This window comes from Petromyzon marinus, chromosome 37 (assembly GCF_048934315.1).
Source record: "Petromyzon marinus isolate PM22_M1 ecotype Great Lakes invasive population chromosome 37, UKy_Petmar_22M1.pri1.0, whole genome shotgun sequence".
NCBI lineage: Eukaryota > Metazoa > Chordata > Hyperoartia > Petromyzontiformes > Petromyzontidae > Petromyzon > Petromyzon marinus.
The window spans coordinates 15,054,487-15,068,433 of record NC_133703.1 but is presented as its reverse complement, the minus strand read 5'-3'; the positions used below and the strand labels follow the sequence as shown (position 1 = coordinate 15,068,433).

The 13,947-nt window shown below is 45.6% G+C and overlaps 2 protein-coding genes across 3 annotated transcripts in view; one reads left to right on the top strand and one right to left on the bottom strand.

Annotated features, from left to right (window-relative positions):
- The window catches only part of CFAP52 (cilia and flagella associated protein 52), a 270,832-nt gene that overhangs the window by 149,958 nt on the left and 106,927 nt on the right, over positions 1 to 13,947 (top strand). The gene's annotated exons all lie outside the window — the stretch shown is intronic.
- Positions 1 to 13,947, bottom strand: part of LOC116949567 (melanin-concentrating hormone receptor 1-like) — a gene marked incomplete at its 3' end in the record, with an annotated part of 42,053 nt that overhangs the window by 16,102 nt on the left and 12,004 nt on the right. The window contains exon 2 of the mRNA XM_032966992.2: positions 4,880 to 5,529. Within this exon, the coding sequence (XP_032822883.2) occupies positions 4,880 to 5,529 (650 nt within the window). The remainder of the gene's footprint in view (positions 1 to 4,879; positions 5,530 to 13,947) is intronic.

Below are 13,947 nucleotides of genomic sequence, written 5' to 3'. Positions count from 1 at the left end.
TAGGTTTACTCAGCCATAAATGCGTACTTGGTGCAGTGTGTAAATATCACTACTGGGGAATGATGTTGGCCGCCCACCGCTCTTGTGTGCCGTACCCACCTTAATAGGTGCTGGCTGACCATATATGTATGTTGAACTTTTTCAGCACCGTACGTAGTCAACTGTGCTAATTGGAGGCGTTAAAACGGCTATACAGGGGATCATTGTCTGTTAAAGGTAACCCTTATTTACATTTGTCCTCAAAAACTAATTTTATAGGCTTACACAGCATGCTGGCGTGCTAAACTGGATAAAATGCACCAGCTCACCATCTCAAAGTCCACACGTTTTTGCCAAAGGTGAAAGCTTGATAGTACAAATATTCTCTTAATTACAAGCCCAAGATGATTTGAAGCTTCACGGCTAGAGTATATAATGACTCTGTGCTTCCTATCGTAATTAGAAAGTTTTTGAAGGTTGAATGTGGACATAATTTTGAACCTATCTAAGTGAAATTTTGATTTAAAGCTTTCGTGACTGCAGAAATTCATATTCTTTGCTCTTTCGGTAAAGTCACGTCGAAGGGAAACAATAAAATAATAAAATATATATAACAATATATAAACAGCATCATCTGGCAATTCAAGACAAATAATTCACTACTTTAGCCCACCGAATGGTGAATTGCCCGATGATGCTGGATGTAATTACCAGCGAAACGTCGTACTCAAACTGTAAATGTTGTGGATTCACTCTTCAACACACTGGTGGGCTAAATAAGTGAATTATTTGTCTTTTGTCAACGTGACACTTTTTTGCTGATTGGCCGTGTCGGGTGGTGGAGGGTTACGACACATTTATAAATAACGCGATCTAACCCAAATACCTTTATTATGAATAATATTGGTCGCGAAAGCCTACATGTTAAACCAAATACAAAACGAAACCATCCCCATCCTACCAGGCAAAGCCCACTGAGGTATGAACTTGTTTTTCAGAAGCGACCTGGCCACAAATGATAGCTCAACAAAGTGGCTTGTCATTTGGACATTTATAGCAGCAAAATAATCTAAATAGTATAAACGCATGTTTCTGAATATGGCGGGAAAGACCCGGAGAAAAATTCCACGTGACCACGGGGAGAACATGCAAACTCCAAATATACAGACGCCAAGGTCGGGATCGAACCCCCAACCTCCCGCATACCAGGCAAGGAAGATAACATCCAACCACCGTGGTGCCCCTTGTATAAATACATGTATGTATACGTTCAAATTGCATCATAAATTCCCAATCTTTGGAAAGACAGTAAAACAACAGCAAAAACAGTCCCAGACCACACAAAAACAACACAGCCCCTCCAGAAAATGTTTACACTAAAATGTAACTCAATTAATTAAGTATTAAATTTCGATTTAAAGCTTTCGTGACTGCAGGGATTCATATTCTTGGTTCTTTCGGTAAAGTCACGTAGAAGGGAAATAATAAAATTATAAAAAATAAAACAATAAAATTATCACGACGTTTCGATTGCAACACAAGCAATCATCAAGTGTGAAAACCACAGCAAGAAATTTTTCACAATTTTGTTGCTGTGATTTTCACACCTGACGATGATTGCATGTGTTGCAATCGAGACGTCGTGAGAATTAAATTTGTATTATTTTATTATTTCCCTTCTACGTGACTTTACCGAAAGAACCACGAATGTGTTAAGTATTACATTTACAAATCACATTTGAAAATGTAGCTGTTTCCAGCATTCCAAGTCAGAATATGTTTTGGAGGGTTTATGATGTTAAGTGAAGAAACAAGGTTGTTCCAAAACGTTGATGCTGCAACGGTAAAGGCTTTGTCACCTATTTCAATTCTTGTTCTTGGGATAGTAAAAAGACAATTCGATGGACGCCTTAGGTTTCATGGATTTGACAATGGGAAAATTAATTAGCTAAGTAGAGCTGCGAACATGTCCACCCGAGTTCCATTCCCGTACACGGCCGACACCGGTGACGATTATCTGAACCGGTCCTGGGCCTCCCCTAGGTCGACTCAGCCTCGAATGAGCGCCTGGTGCGGTGTGTAAACATCACCACCTGGGGAGACAAAGACGGCCAGGCGTGGTCAGGTGTGACGCGGTAGTTTCGAATTCACTGCTCGGCACGGAACGACAACTAACTCTCTGTGCCGTTCAGTGGCCGATCCAGCCCCTCTACCCGCACCCCCCTTCCCCTGTCCATTGCTTGCGGCGCAGCACGGCAAACAGCCGTCAGCCCTTACCACCGGCCCTCTCAACTCCCTCGGTCGTGCGTGAGCAGTTGGGCAAATAGACATGGACACGACACACACAAAAAGACAACAATCCCCGTATAACCTTAACAGACTCGAGTAGCAAGTGCCGTTAGCGAGCACCTATAAAGGCCGGCACGGTACACGAGGGGGTGGGTGGCCAGCAACACGCCCGGCCGCCTTTGTCTCCCTAATGGCGATAGGTACTCATTTGGGGCTGAGTCAACCTAGAGGAGGCCCAGGACCAGTTCTGATAATCGTCATCGGTGTTGGCCGTGAGCGAAAATCGAACTCGGGTCGCCGGGTTCGTAGCGCAGCGCGCTAACTGCTACACTCCCTACTGGCGGAGCCAGTGGGGAGGAGTGGGATGACACGTGCCCCCCCAATGATCCGATCGAAATCCCTAATTTCGACCGGATCATTGGTGTTTATTCGTAATAAATCGGCATTTTGCGACCCCCACTGCAACTGTGTAGCATATTATTACGTGCCAGGGACTCTCTGAGATCATAGGACAATAGTCTGAGTCCATAATTGGCAATAAGTAATGGAAAAGCAGTTATAAGTGACTCAGAATTGTGCACAGTTGCGTATACAGTCCACGACTTCCCTGAAGGCATTCACCTTCAGCGAGCGCAATGCCGATCACACATAAAAAGCAAGGGACAAGTCCTTACTAACAACACCTCTATAATTTTTCACTGCTGGAGGGGTTGCCCCCCCTACCTGAAAATCCTGGCTCTGCCATTGACACTACCACTACCCACACACATGGAGAAACGCAGAAACCCAGAGAAACGGATACACGTGTAGACACGGATACACGTACATACATGCAGACACTCGCACAGTTGGGCAAGTTCTCGTCACGGATTTTGACAGCGCCACTTGAATCCATGGTTCTGTATAAGATCAGTATAGGCCAGGTATTGGTAATTCTCTCCAAGCTGCAACGCATTACCCACCCACCCACCCGGGCCAACAGTGAGTTTTCGGTTTGCGTGTCCCGCGAAGATCGAGTAAGCGTCGTCGTCGTCGTGTGTGTGTGCCGTGGAATGAAAACGTTTGAGAAGCATTTATTATGTCAGTGGCGTCGTACCGAAATTGTCAGCTCTGGGCGTGAGGCAATCGGTCACGTGGGGCCCCAATATTTGATTCGTCTTGCACGGTCGCACCAACGCTATTATTACATATCGCGGCTCCTCTTGCCTAATTGCAATGTTACGGAAGCTCTTGTTCTTTTTACACTGTTGTTGAACACCGATCTCATGGTTGGTTGTCGAGGGGCCCCCAACTCGTAGCTTTGGCCACCCGGTGGGGCCAAGGCACCCCCTGCCTGTCCCACGCTCAGAACACTCCTGACTGGGAAAGCCAAGGGCTCGGCAAGCTTTCAAAGAGGAAGGGCCGTTTTTTATTTGTCTTTCACCGAAATAGTTCGAGAGCCGCATCACATGCATAGCTACTTGTACACATACACATGTATACAACATATGACGAACATTCTTTTATTTAAATAAACAAAATAGCTGATGGAATAAACTGCATATTTAGGGGTGCCCCCCCCCCCTTAGTTATTCTTCAACAATACAGTTTTACTTTTGTAAATGTTGTCACCAAGAAATTCCACAATGACCCGTTCCCAAAGAGCCACATTCGGCTTCGAAGCAATATGCTAAAAAAAACCCTGGTATAGTATGTTATGTATAGTCGATATGTGTATATTGTGTAGTCTGTATGAGTATGGTGTATATGTGTATGTGTCGCAGTAAGTAGTGCACACATCGGTGTAGTCAGTATAAAAAATATCAAGCACCTGCAATATAGCCGACCTCTGTTTTTTTGAGGTCACGACCGAGACGCCTATTGTGTGTGTAAGCTGTTTGGTACTCAGCTCCCGGGAACATAACGTGGGGAAATTACTATCTCGCAATACCAGAAGTGTGGAGAACTGCGTGTAAAATGTATGTTGGCTTGAGCGGTGGATTAGTATTATTATGCAACTGTTAGAAAAAAAACTGGGACTTGTAATGTCCTGGGAAAACAGACAGATTTCCCAGGATTTCAGCTACTTCAATAAGATGACGTCCTAGGAAAGCTATGAAGAGCCATCGCTTACTGTACCATTGTCTGTACTGGAGACTCATGGTTGCAATGTTCTTGACAAATGCGTCGACCGGAAACAGCAAGGCTTCTTCACAATTCTGGCAAATCGCCTGATGAAGCTGGTTGTAATCACCAGCGAAACGTCGTTACTCAAATTGTAAATGTTGTGAGTTTACTGTCCAACACACCGGTGTGTTGGACGTTTTGTTTACGCGACAAACCTTACGTTTCGTCTGTGTTGGGTGGTGGTGGGTTAACGACACATTTATATTTACGCGATCTAACCCGAAAAACACGTTATCGTGAATATGATCGGTTGCGAAAGCCCACGCGTTAAACTTAATGTGCCGAGTTTGTCTTAATTGTTGCGGGAAAGCCCAAGTTTCCCGACGTTGTCAGAGTACTCGATCCGACTCTGTGAAGGCTCAGCTTTTGCCACCGCGCGTTCCCTATGGTCGCCACCACCACCACCATCCCAGCAGCAGGCGCACGTCCCTGCAATTGCACACACCTGGTAGAGCGTGAACCAGTAAATGTCGCGATCCTGGTCGGGCAGCACGATGCTGCAGGCCTCGTCGTCCCCGGGCAGCAGGCGAGCGTACAGCCAGTACGGCGTGGCGCTCAACAGCGCCAGCAGCCACAGCGCCACGATGGCAGCGGCCGCGGTGCGTGGCCGCCGCAGGCGCAGCGACAGGGCCCCGAGCGGCCGCACCGTGGCCAGGTAGCGGTCGAGCGTTAGCGCCGTCAGGAGGTACGTGCTGCCGAACTGCGTGGTGGCGTCGAGCGACACGATGAGGCGGCACAGCGGCGCCCCGAAGCGCCATGCGCTGTGGCCCAGCAGCTGGTGGCTCAGGAAGGGCATGCAGAGGAGGAAGAGGAGGTCGGCGAGGGCCAGGTTGAGCATAAAGATGTCGGGCACTGCGCTTCCGCCGCCACCTGCGCCGGGGCCTGACGCGGCGCGCCCGACGCCGCCGCCGCCGCAGAGGGCGCCGCCAGCCCCGGTGCCCGCGAGAACGGCGCGCCCCCGGCGCCCGCGATGCCCCAGGCGAGGTGATCTCAGCAGCGTGAAGACCACGAGGCCGTTGCCCGTCAAGCCGAACAGGCAAATGACCGCAAACACCACTGGCATGACGAAGTCCTTGTATTGGTCCGCAGCTTGGTCTGTGAGAGGCGACGGGGGGAGGAATCGCGTTATTTGAGGTGGACAGGCGAGTGGCTTCTTGTCTCGAGATCTATTAAAAAACTATGAAAACTTTTTTACCAGGTAAGGCCCACTGAGCGAAATATCTGCTTTTCAGGAGCGACCTGGCTACCACAAATGATAGCTCAACGATGTTGATTATCACGTGGATATTTATAGCAGCGAAATACTATCAAATGCATGTTTCTAAATTTGGAGGGAAAACCCGGAGGACCCGGAGAAGATCCACGTGACCTCAGGGAGAGAGACACTGCAAACTATAGAGCAGGCGTCAGGGTTGGTAGAAAACCCACGACCTCCTGCATACAAGGCGAGGTAGTTTACATCTCCTCGCCACCATCACAGATCAGTGGACCTCTCATGATGGCGATGAACAATGAACTTTGGCAGCTTTCGCGGGAAAGTGGAGGTCAGAATTGTATGGTGTAAAATGGATATGGGTAGGTCAAATCACGATAACGGACGGGCAAAAGGCTCGTTTTGTATAAAAGCCAGGCGAGTCTCTGTCCCCTCCACCCCGTCGCCAACCCGCACTATTAAACAAACCCCGCAATGGCTGTGGGTGAGGAGGCCTTCATCGAGAGTGAATTGGCAAAGTTCAATACGATGTGTTATTAAACAAATGAGGTCTCGTTATGGTCATTACTTTAATGAGGGTGAATAACGTGTCAGTTTAAGGTCATCTAAGCCTGTCACAGGGCACTGTATTGTGCCTCTGACTTTGACACAACACCACCTTCTGTTCATTATGCCCTACCTATGTAATTCTGCACTAGCGGACAATTGTTAGGCTATGGGTGTATTACTCACGTGAGCAGTTGTGTCCTGTACATTAATCATGCACAGCGGGATTAACCCTGTTTTAATAAAGGGTTGGTGGTCAACAAATATTACTGGAAAACGATGGTCCCAAAAATGGCAATAGGCTAATGGACCAATTTTTTTACTTACGTGGTTTTAGACACTGATTTGTTATTAAAATAGCTGTGTTAAAGTGTTGACACAGTAGGGTGTTAAAGTCAGAGATTAAAGATCGGCAAGAATGTGCTGTAATGGGGGAGTAGAAAACAGGAGAAATAGAAAAGCTAAAATGCAGGTTAAGGGGGGGGGGGCATGTAGTGGGACCTTGGTGGGGTGCGGAGCTGAGTTAATCCGTCTTGTGTTGTGTAGAGGGTGCGGGGGATGGGTCACTGTATGTGTGCAATAGAAACGGAAAAATAGAAAAATTAAAGATCGGCAAGACTGTGCTGTAAGGGGGGAGTAGAAAAAAGGGGAAATAGAAAGTTCGGAAGGAATATGCTTGGTATACCATTACTTGAAATTGCTGTTAGAAATTAGTTGACGTTTAAATATCGATTTAAAGCTTTCGTGACTGCAATGATTCATCACGTTCAGATGTGGCTCATCTGAACGTGGCTCTTTCACTCCAGCGCTGTCCTACCAGACAGTCTCGTCCCTTCACCTGATGAAGGTCGCTTGTGTTGTGGCCGAAACGTCGTGAGAATATTATTGTGTTATTTTATTTTATCAATGTATTATTTTATTCTCATTCTACGTGACTTTACCGAAAGAACCAAAGAAGATAGTTGACGTTTGGTATGATTTAAAACGTCTTTTCAGTGGTTGCTTAATTTGAAATCATCCTCTCGGTTGAAGTTATGCCTGTGTTTGTATATCTGAATGGCTCCGTGGACAAATCTCTGGTGATAACCTGTAGGTTTACAGAGAACCTTGGTATTGGAGAAGACAATCTCATGATCACCCATAGCGTTGTAACAATGATCAGCCACAGCAGATGAATTCGTTCTGCCGTGTTTCAGATCTGATTTGTGCTCGCGAATTCGGTCAGAGATATGTCGTTTCGTCTCCCCAATATAGCAATCACCGCAGGTACAACTCAAATTGTAAACTCCAGGGCACTGTAAGTCAGGGATGACATCCTTTACGGATGGGATCAGATCACGAATTTTGTGCACTGAATTGAACCGGACTTGGATCTTGTGTTTGTTTAGAATTTTGGAAATCTTTTTAGTAACGCCTGCTATGTATGGTAGTGTGATGGTTTTGATCGGAGTATCAAGTGGTTGTTTCTGTATGGTAGGAGAAACAGCTTGAAGGATGGTACGGTCAGAGTATCCATTCCTTTTTAGGGCCAGATGTACATGTTTTAATTCACTGGTCAAGTGGTGTTGGTCCGAAATGCAATGAGCCCTATGGTATAACGTTTTGATGAGATAATTATTTTGAGCCGGGTGGTGGTGGGAATCCGGTTTCAAGTAGGAATCTGTGTGGGTGGGCTTTCTGTAAACAGAATGTCCCAACAAGCCATCAGCCCTCCTCTCAAACAGAACATCCAAGAATGGCAGTTTGTCATCTTTCTCTACTTCCATGGTGAATTTGATGGAAGGGTGTCTGGAATTCACGTGGTCCAGGAAAAGGTTCAAAGCTGGGAGACCATGTGGCCAAATGACGAAAGTATCATCCACATATCTCTTCCACAGGGAAGGACTGAGGGTGGATGTCTGGATGGCGTCCGATTCAAATTTCTCCATGAAAACATTGGCTATCACTGGTGACAAGGGGGAACCCATGGGAGTACCCTCATTTTGCTTGTAAAAGGTACCATTCCAAGTAAAGTAGGTGTTGGTGAGACAGTGCCTAACCAGCGGAGGTACCTCAGGGTTTAGTCCATGTTGGACCAGATCCTCAATTATTTTAATGGTGTCAGGTACTGGGACCTTGGTGAACAGAGAAACCACATCAAAGCTGACAAGGATATCGTCAGGGGCCAGTACAATGTCTTTGACCATAGAAACCAAATGGGATGAGTTAAGTACTGCTGAGGCGGTCTTGCCAGTGAAAGGAAGCAGAGTATCTGACAGAAAATGGGCCAATTTGTAGGTAGGAGAGTTGATAGTGGACACGATGGGTCGTAGTGGGGTACCTTCTTTATGGATCTTGTTTTTTTACCTACGTGACTTTACCGAATAAAACCAAAGAGTATGAATTCTTGCAGTCACGAAAGCTTCAAATCTAGAATTAACAACTTCTACGGGGAAGATTTTCACCTATCTGTTAGAGCTTTTAACAGACGAGACAAGAAGTCACAGCTCATCGAGACGCTGACCTTCCTCAAAAGATCCCGCGACCAGAAGGTAATACCCATCGCTTTCACTCTCACATCTCCCGCTGTATCTTCACCGAACTCTAAACAGATTCTGTTTAAGGCTAGTCTATCATTAATCTCAGAGAGGATTATGTTACTCCGATTTGAACTCGATAGTTTAGACAAGACTCTCCTACAATCTCATTTAATGCTAACACAAAAAAATGACACCTTATGATTGGAACCACGTTGATAATATGACTGCTTTCTCTGCTGATTCACTATCAGTCAAATGCAAGGCTAACCTAATTGCTAAATTCAACCACTTATTAAAGAAAAACCCAGTTCCACAGATCACAAAACTAGACGTTAACAAAATTGTTATCAATCAGAGTAGCACCCCGATTTCGGACAATCTGAAAACAGTATTGGCTAAAGGGCTAAATTTCTCTGTCACCCCAAAACATATACCAATAGATGATATCATTTCTCAGGTCGATGTAGCCCTCAAAGGTATAGGACACATCCAAGCAGACGTCGCGAGAGCTGAAAAAGCCACTATTCTTAAGAGTGCTAAGAAACCCGTTAGCAACATCAGCAAAGATGAACGCTCTGAACTCGCGAAATTAAAACAGAGAGATGATATAGTCATCCTCTCAGCCGACAAGGGCAATGCCACTGTAATTATGGATAAAAATTCATACGACAATAAAATTCAGGACCTACTCAATGATGGGAGTTACTCAAAAAAATTCAATGACCCTACTAACAGCCTAACGATTAAAACCAATTCTAGATTTGAAGCTTTCGTGACTGCAATGATCCATACTCTTTGGTTCTATTCGGTAAAGTCACGTAAGTAAAAAATAAAACAACAAAAATCACGATGTTTCGGCCACAACACAAGCGGCCTTCGTCAGGTGAAGGGACCAGACTGTCTCGAGGACAGTGCTGGAGTGAAACACAGCCAAGCTCAGACCGGGACCTTTAAGCTGTGTGAGAGTAATTAAGGTGCCTTGACAAAGGAATTAGCATAAAAATTTGCATTTTAATAGGCGGACTTAGCATGATGAAAGGTAGGGAGGGGGTCGACCTGTGCAGGCTGGCGAGGGGGCACGGTAGCGTCCACATGCTGGTGGTGTGAAAAGGGGATTTTAAGAAGCTGCAAAAGTTTGGGGTACCACTACTTGAAAAATATACTGTACCATTGAAAATTAGTTTAATGTTTGGTTCGATTTAGAACATCTTTCCAATGGTTGCTTAATTTGAAACCATCTTCTCGGTTGAAATTGTGTTTGTGTTTGTAGATCTGAATTGCCTCGTGAACAAATCTCTGATAAAAACCCGTGAGTTTGCAAAAAGCCTTGGTATCGGAGAAAATTATATCGTGATCACCCACAGCGTTGTAACAGTGATCAGCTACGGCAGAAGAATTCGTTCTGCCGTGTTTCAAATCTGATTTGTGCTCGCGAATTCGATTAAAACCAACAAGATCATCACAAATTCGACCTCCCTAATCGAATCAACTAAACTTCCCTCCCTAAAACCCTCTGCTGCGAGACCTCCTAGATTCTATGGTCTTCTCAAGATCCATAAAGATGGTACCCCACTACGACCCATCGTGTCCACTATCAACTCCCCTACCTATAAATTGGCCCATTTTCTGTCAGATACTCTGCTTCCTTTCACTGGCAAGACTGCCTCAACAGTACTTAACTCATTCCAATTGGTCTCTATGGTCAAAGACATTGTACTGGCCCCTGACGATATCCTCGTCAGCTTTGATGTGGTTTCTCTGTTCACCAAGGTCCCAGTACCTGACACCATTAAAATAATTGAGGATCTGGTCCAACATGGACTAAACCCCGAGGTACCTGCGCTGGTTAGGCACTGCCTCACCAACACCTACTTTACTTGTAATGGTACCTTGTACAAGCAAAATGAGGGTACTCCCATGGGTTCCCCCTTGTCACCAGTGATAGCCAATGTTTTCATGGATAAATTTGAATCGGACGCCATCCAGACATCCACCCTCAGTCCTTCCCTGTGGAAGAGATATGTGGATGATACTTTCGTCATTTGGCCACATGGCCTCCCTGCTTTGAACCTTTTCCTGGACCACATGAATTCCAGACACCCTTCCATCAAATTCACCATGGAAGTAGAAAGAAAGATGGCAAACTGCCATTCTTGGATATTCTGTTTGAGAGGAGGTCTGATGGCTCGTTGGGACATTCTGTTTACAGAAAGCCCACCCACACAGATTCCTACTTGAAACCGGATTCCCACCACCACCACCACCCGGCTCAAAATAATTATCTCATCAAAACGTTATACCATAGGGCTCATTGCATTTCGGACCAACACCACTTGACCAGTGAATTAAAACATGTACATCTGGCCCTAAAAAGGAATGGATACTCTGACCATACCATCCGCCAAGCTGTTTCTCCTACCATACAGAAACAACCACTTGATACTCCAATCAAAACCATCACACTACCATACATAGCAGGCGTTACTAAAATATTTCCAAAATTCTAAACAAACACAAGATCCAAGTCCGGTTCAATTCAGTGCACAAAATTCGTGATCTGATCCCATCCGTCAAGGATGTCATCCCTGACTTACAGTACCCTGGAGTTTACAAATTGAGTTGTACCAGCGGTGAATGCTATATTGGGGAGACGAAACGACATCTCTCTGACCGAATTCGAGCACAAATCAGATCTGAAACACGGCAGAACGAATTCATCTGCTGTGGCTGATCATTGTTACAACGCTATGGGTGATCATGAGATTGTCTTCTCCGATACCAAGGTTCTCTGTAAATCTACAGGTTATCACCAGAGATTTGTCCACGAAGCCATTCAGATATACAAACACACGCATAACTTCAACCGAGAGGATGGTTTCAAATTAAGCAACCACTGGAAAGACGTTTTAAATCATACCAAACGTCAACTAATTTCTAACAGCAATTTCAAGTAATGGTATACCAAGCATATTCCTTCCGAACTTTCTATTTCCCCTTTTTTCTACTCCCCCCTTACAGCACAGTCTTGCCGATCTTTAATTTTTCTATTTTCCGTTTCTATTGCACACACACAGTGACCCATCCCCCGCACCCTCTACACAACAAAAGACGGATTAACTCAGCTCCGCACCCCACCAAGGTCTCCCTACATGCCCCCCCCCCCTTAATCTGCATTTAAGCTTTTCTATTTCTCCTGTTTTCTACTCCCCCCTTACAGCGCATTCTTGCCGATCTTTAATCTCTGACTTTAACACCCTACTGTGTCAACACTTTAACACAGCTATTTTAATGCTAAATTCTCCTGTTTGATATGTAAACTCCTTTGTCAAGGCGCTCTGCTCCTCCCACCTAGCTTAAAAGACGCTGCGAATCTTAGCAGCGTTTATTGAAGTGCTGTCGTCCCGACAGTTCTGTGCCTTCACCTGAAGAAGGCCACTTGTGTTGTGGCCAGAACGTCGTGTTTTAATTTTTTTTTTAACCTACGTGACTTCACCGAATAAAACCAAACAGTATGAATTCTTGCAGTCACGAAAGCTTCAAATCTAGAAAAAAAAAATCTGATAAAATCGCTTTACTGTAATTTCTCAAGTTACCATGTTATTTTCCCTCTCTCACGTAATTAACGATTAGACAGCTCAAGGCTGTGAAAATTGTCAAGAGACTCCACGCAGCTTTATTTAAAGCCACACATTCCAACCTTCAGCTCTTCTGCCGACTGCTTTATCTCTGCCAACTGCTTTATCCACGTCTCTCTGCGGCATTCAGAATGCCCTGCCTTGCGCCAATCGTCTCCCGCTGCCTCGTGTCTGTTCAGTGGTTCAGCTGGGTTTCGTGCTTCCTATCTCGTTAAAAGGCCGAGACTCAACCAGTTCCGCTGAAAACCTTCGCTCGCACGACCACCTCGGAAAGTGCGCCGACTCGCTTCGCGTACTGGGCCCTCCAACCACCCCCGCTCCCTCCGACTTTGGCAAGGTGGACTCGTGAGCTCACTTATCACACCGAGCCGCGCGCTTACACAACATGACGACCTCAGAATCAAAATATTTATACAGGAGGAGGAATCCGATGAGCTATGAAGTAATTTTTCACAGATGCCCAGCAGGGGCGGGTAAGAACGTTACAACAACAAACAGTACAAAACATGATAGTAGGGCAAAGTACAAGAAAGGTAAATAAATCACCCAAACACATTCAAATAAAAATAAACCATCCCCATCCTACCAGACAAAAACCTACTGAGGTATTAACTTCTTTTTTCAGAAGCGACCTGGCCACAAATGATAGCTCAACAAAGTGGCCGAATCATTTGGACATTTATAGCACCATTGACGTGGATGTCAATTGGGGTGTGCGTGGTCAACGGCGGTGTCGCCTCGCCAGAGTTCCAATGCATCAATTGCGTTTGGTAAAAACAAAATAACAGCTTCATTTACTTGGTATGGCCAAAATGATGATGCTGCTGTGGTGGTTATCACACTGGATTGCAATGCAGACTGTTGCCGGTTTGATCTCCCGGCGTGGCAGCCGAAATCAATAGGCGCAATTCATTATAGAGGTTTTTTTGGGTTAGATCGCATAAAAATATAAATGTGTCATTAAATCCGCCACCAATCGAAACAGTCAATTAGTAAGGTTTGTCACGTAAACAAAACATGCCAATTAATTGGAGAGTAAACCCACAACATTTACAATTGGAGCACAACGTTTTGCCGGTAATTACAACCAGCCTCATCAGGCGACAGCCAGAGTTGTGGAGAAATCGCCCCTCCCTGGCCTCTGTCCACCAAGTGGTTTAAATAGGTACAACACGGGCAATTGTGGTGAGGTAACTGTGTGGGTACTCCCACATCTATGTTTTTTTAGACGCTTGGGCCAGCCTCACCGAATTCTTCATTAAATGCTTCTCAACTGAGTTTCTGCTTTATCTAGATCGTTTCTTTCCAGCTGTGGAGGATAGTGGAAGGGGGGGGGGGATGTGTGGGGAGGTTGGGGGAGTGGAGCAGGAGGGACTGAGCCAGTGGGAGCCTCCTGGCTCAGAAAAAGTGTGGGGACCCAGAACTGCTCCATGTTCTGACCCTGGAACGGTGGATGGAGCGCATGTCGGTGCTGCTCCTGGGCTGCACTCAGCCCACGTTCCAGTGGTGGTGGGATTGTAGCAAAAATACTTCCTCCATCTCTGAATGTTTTATACTCGCCGCTAGCCTCGAATGGTTCTAACATTACATAGAATTTCCA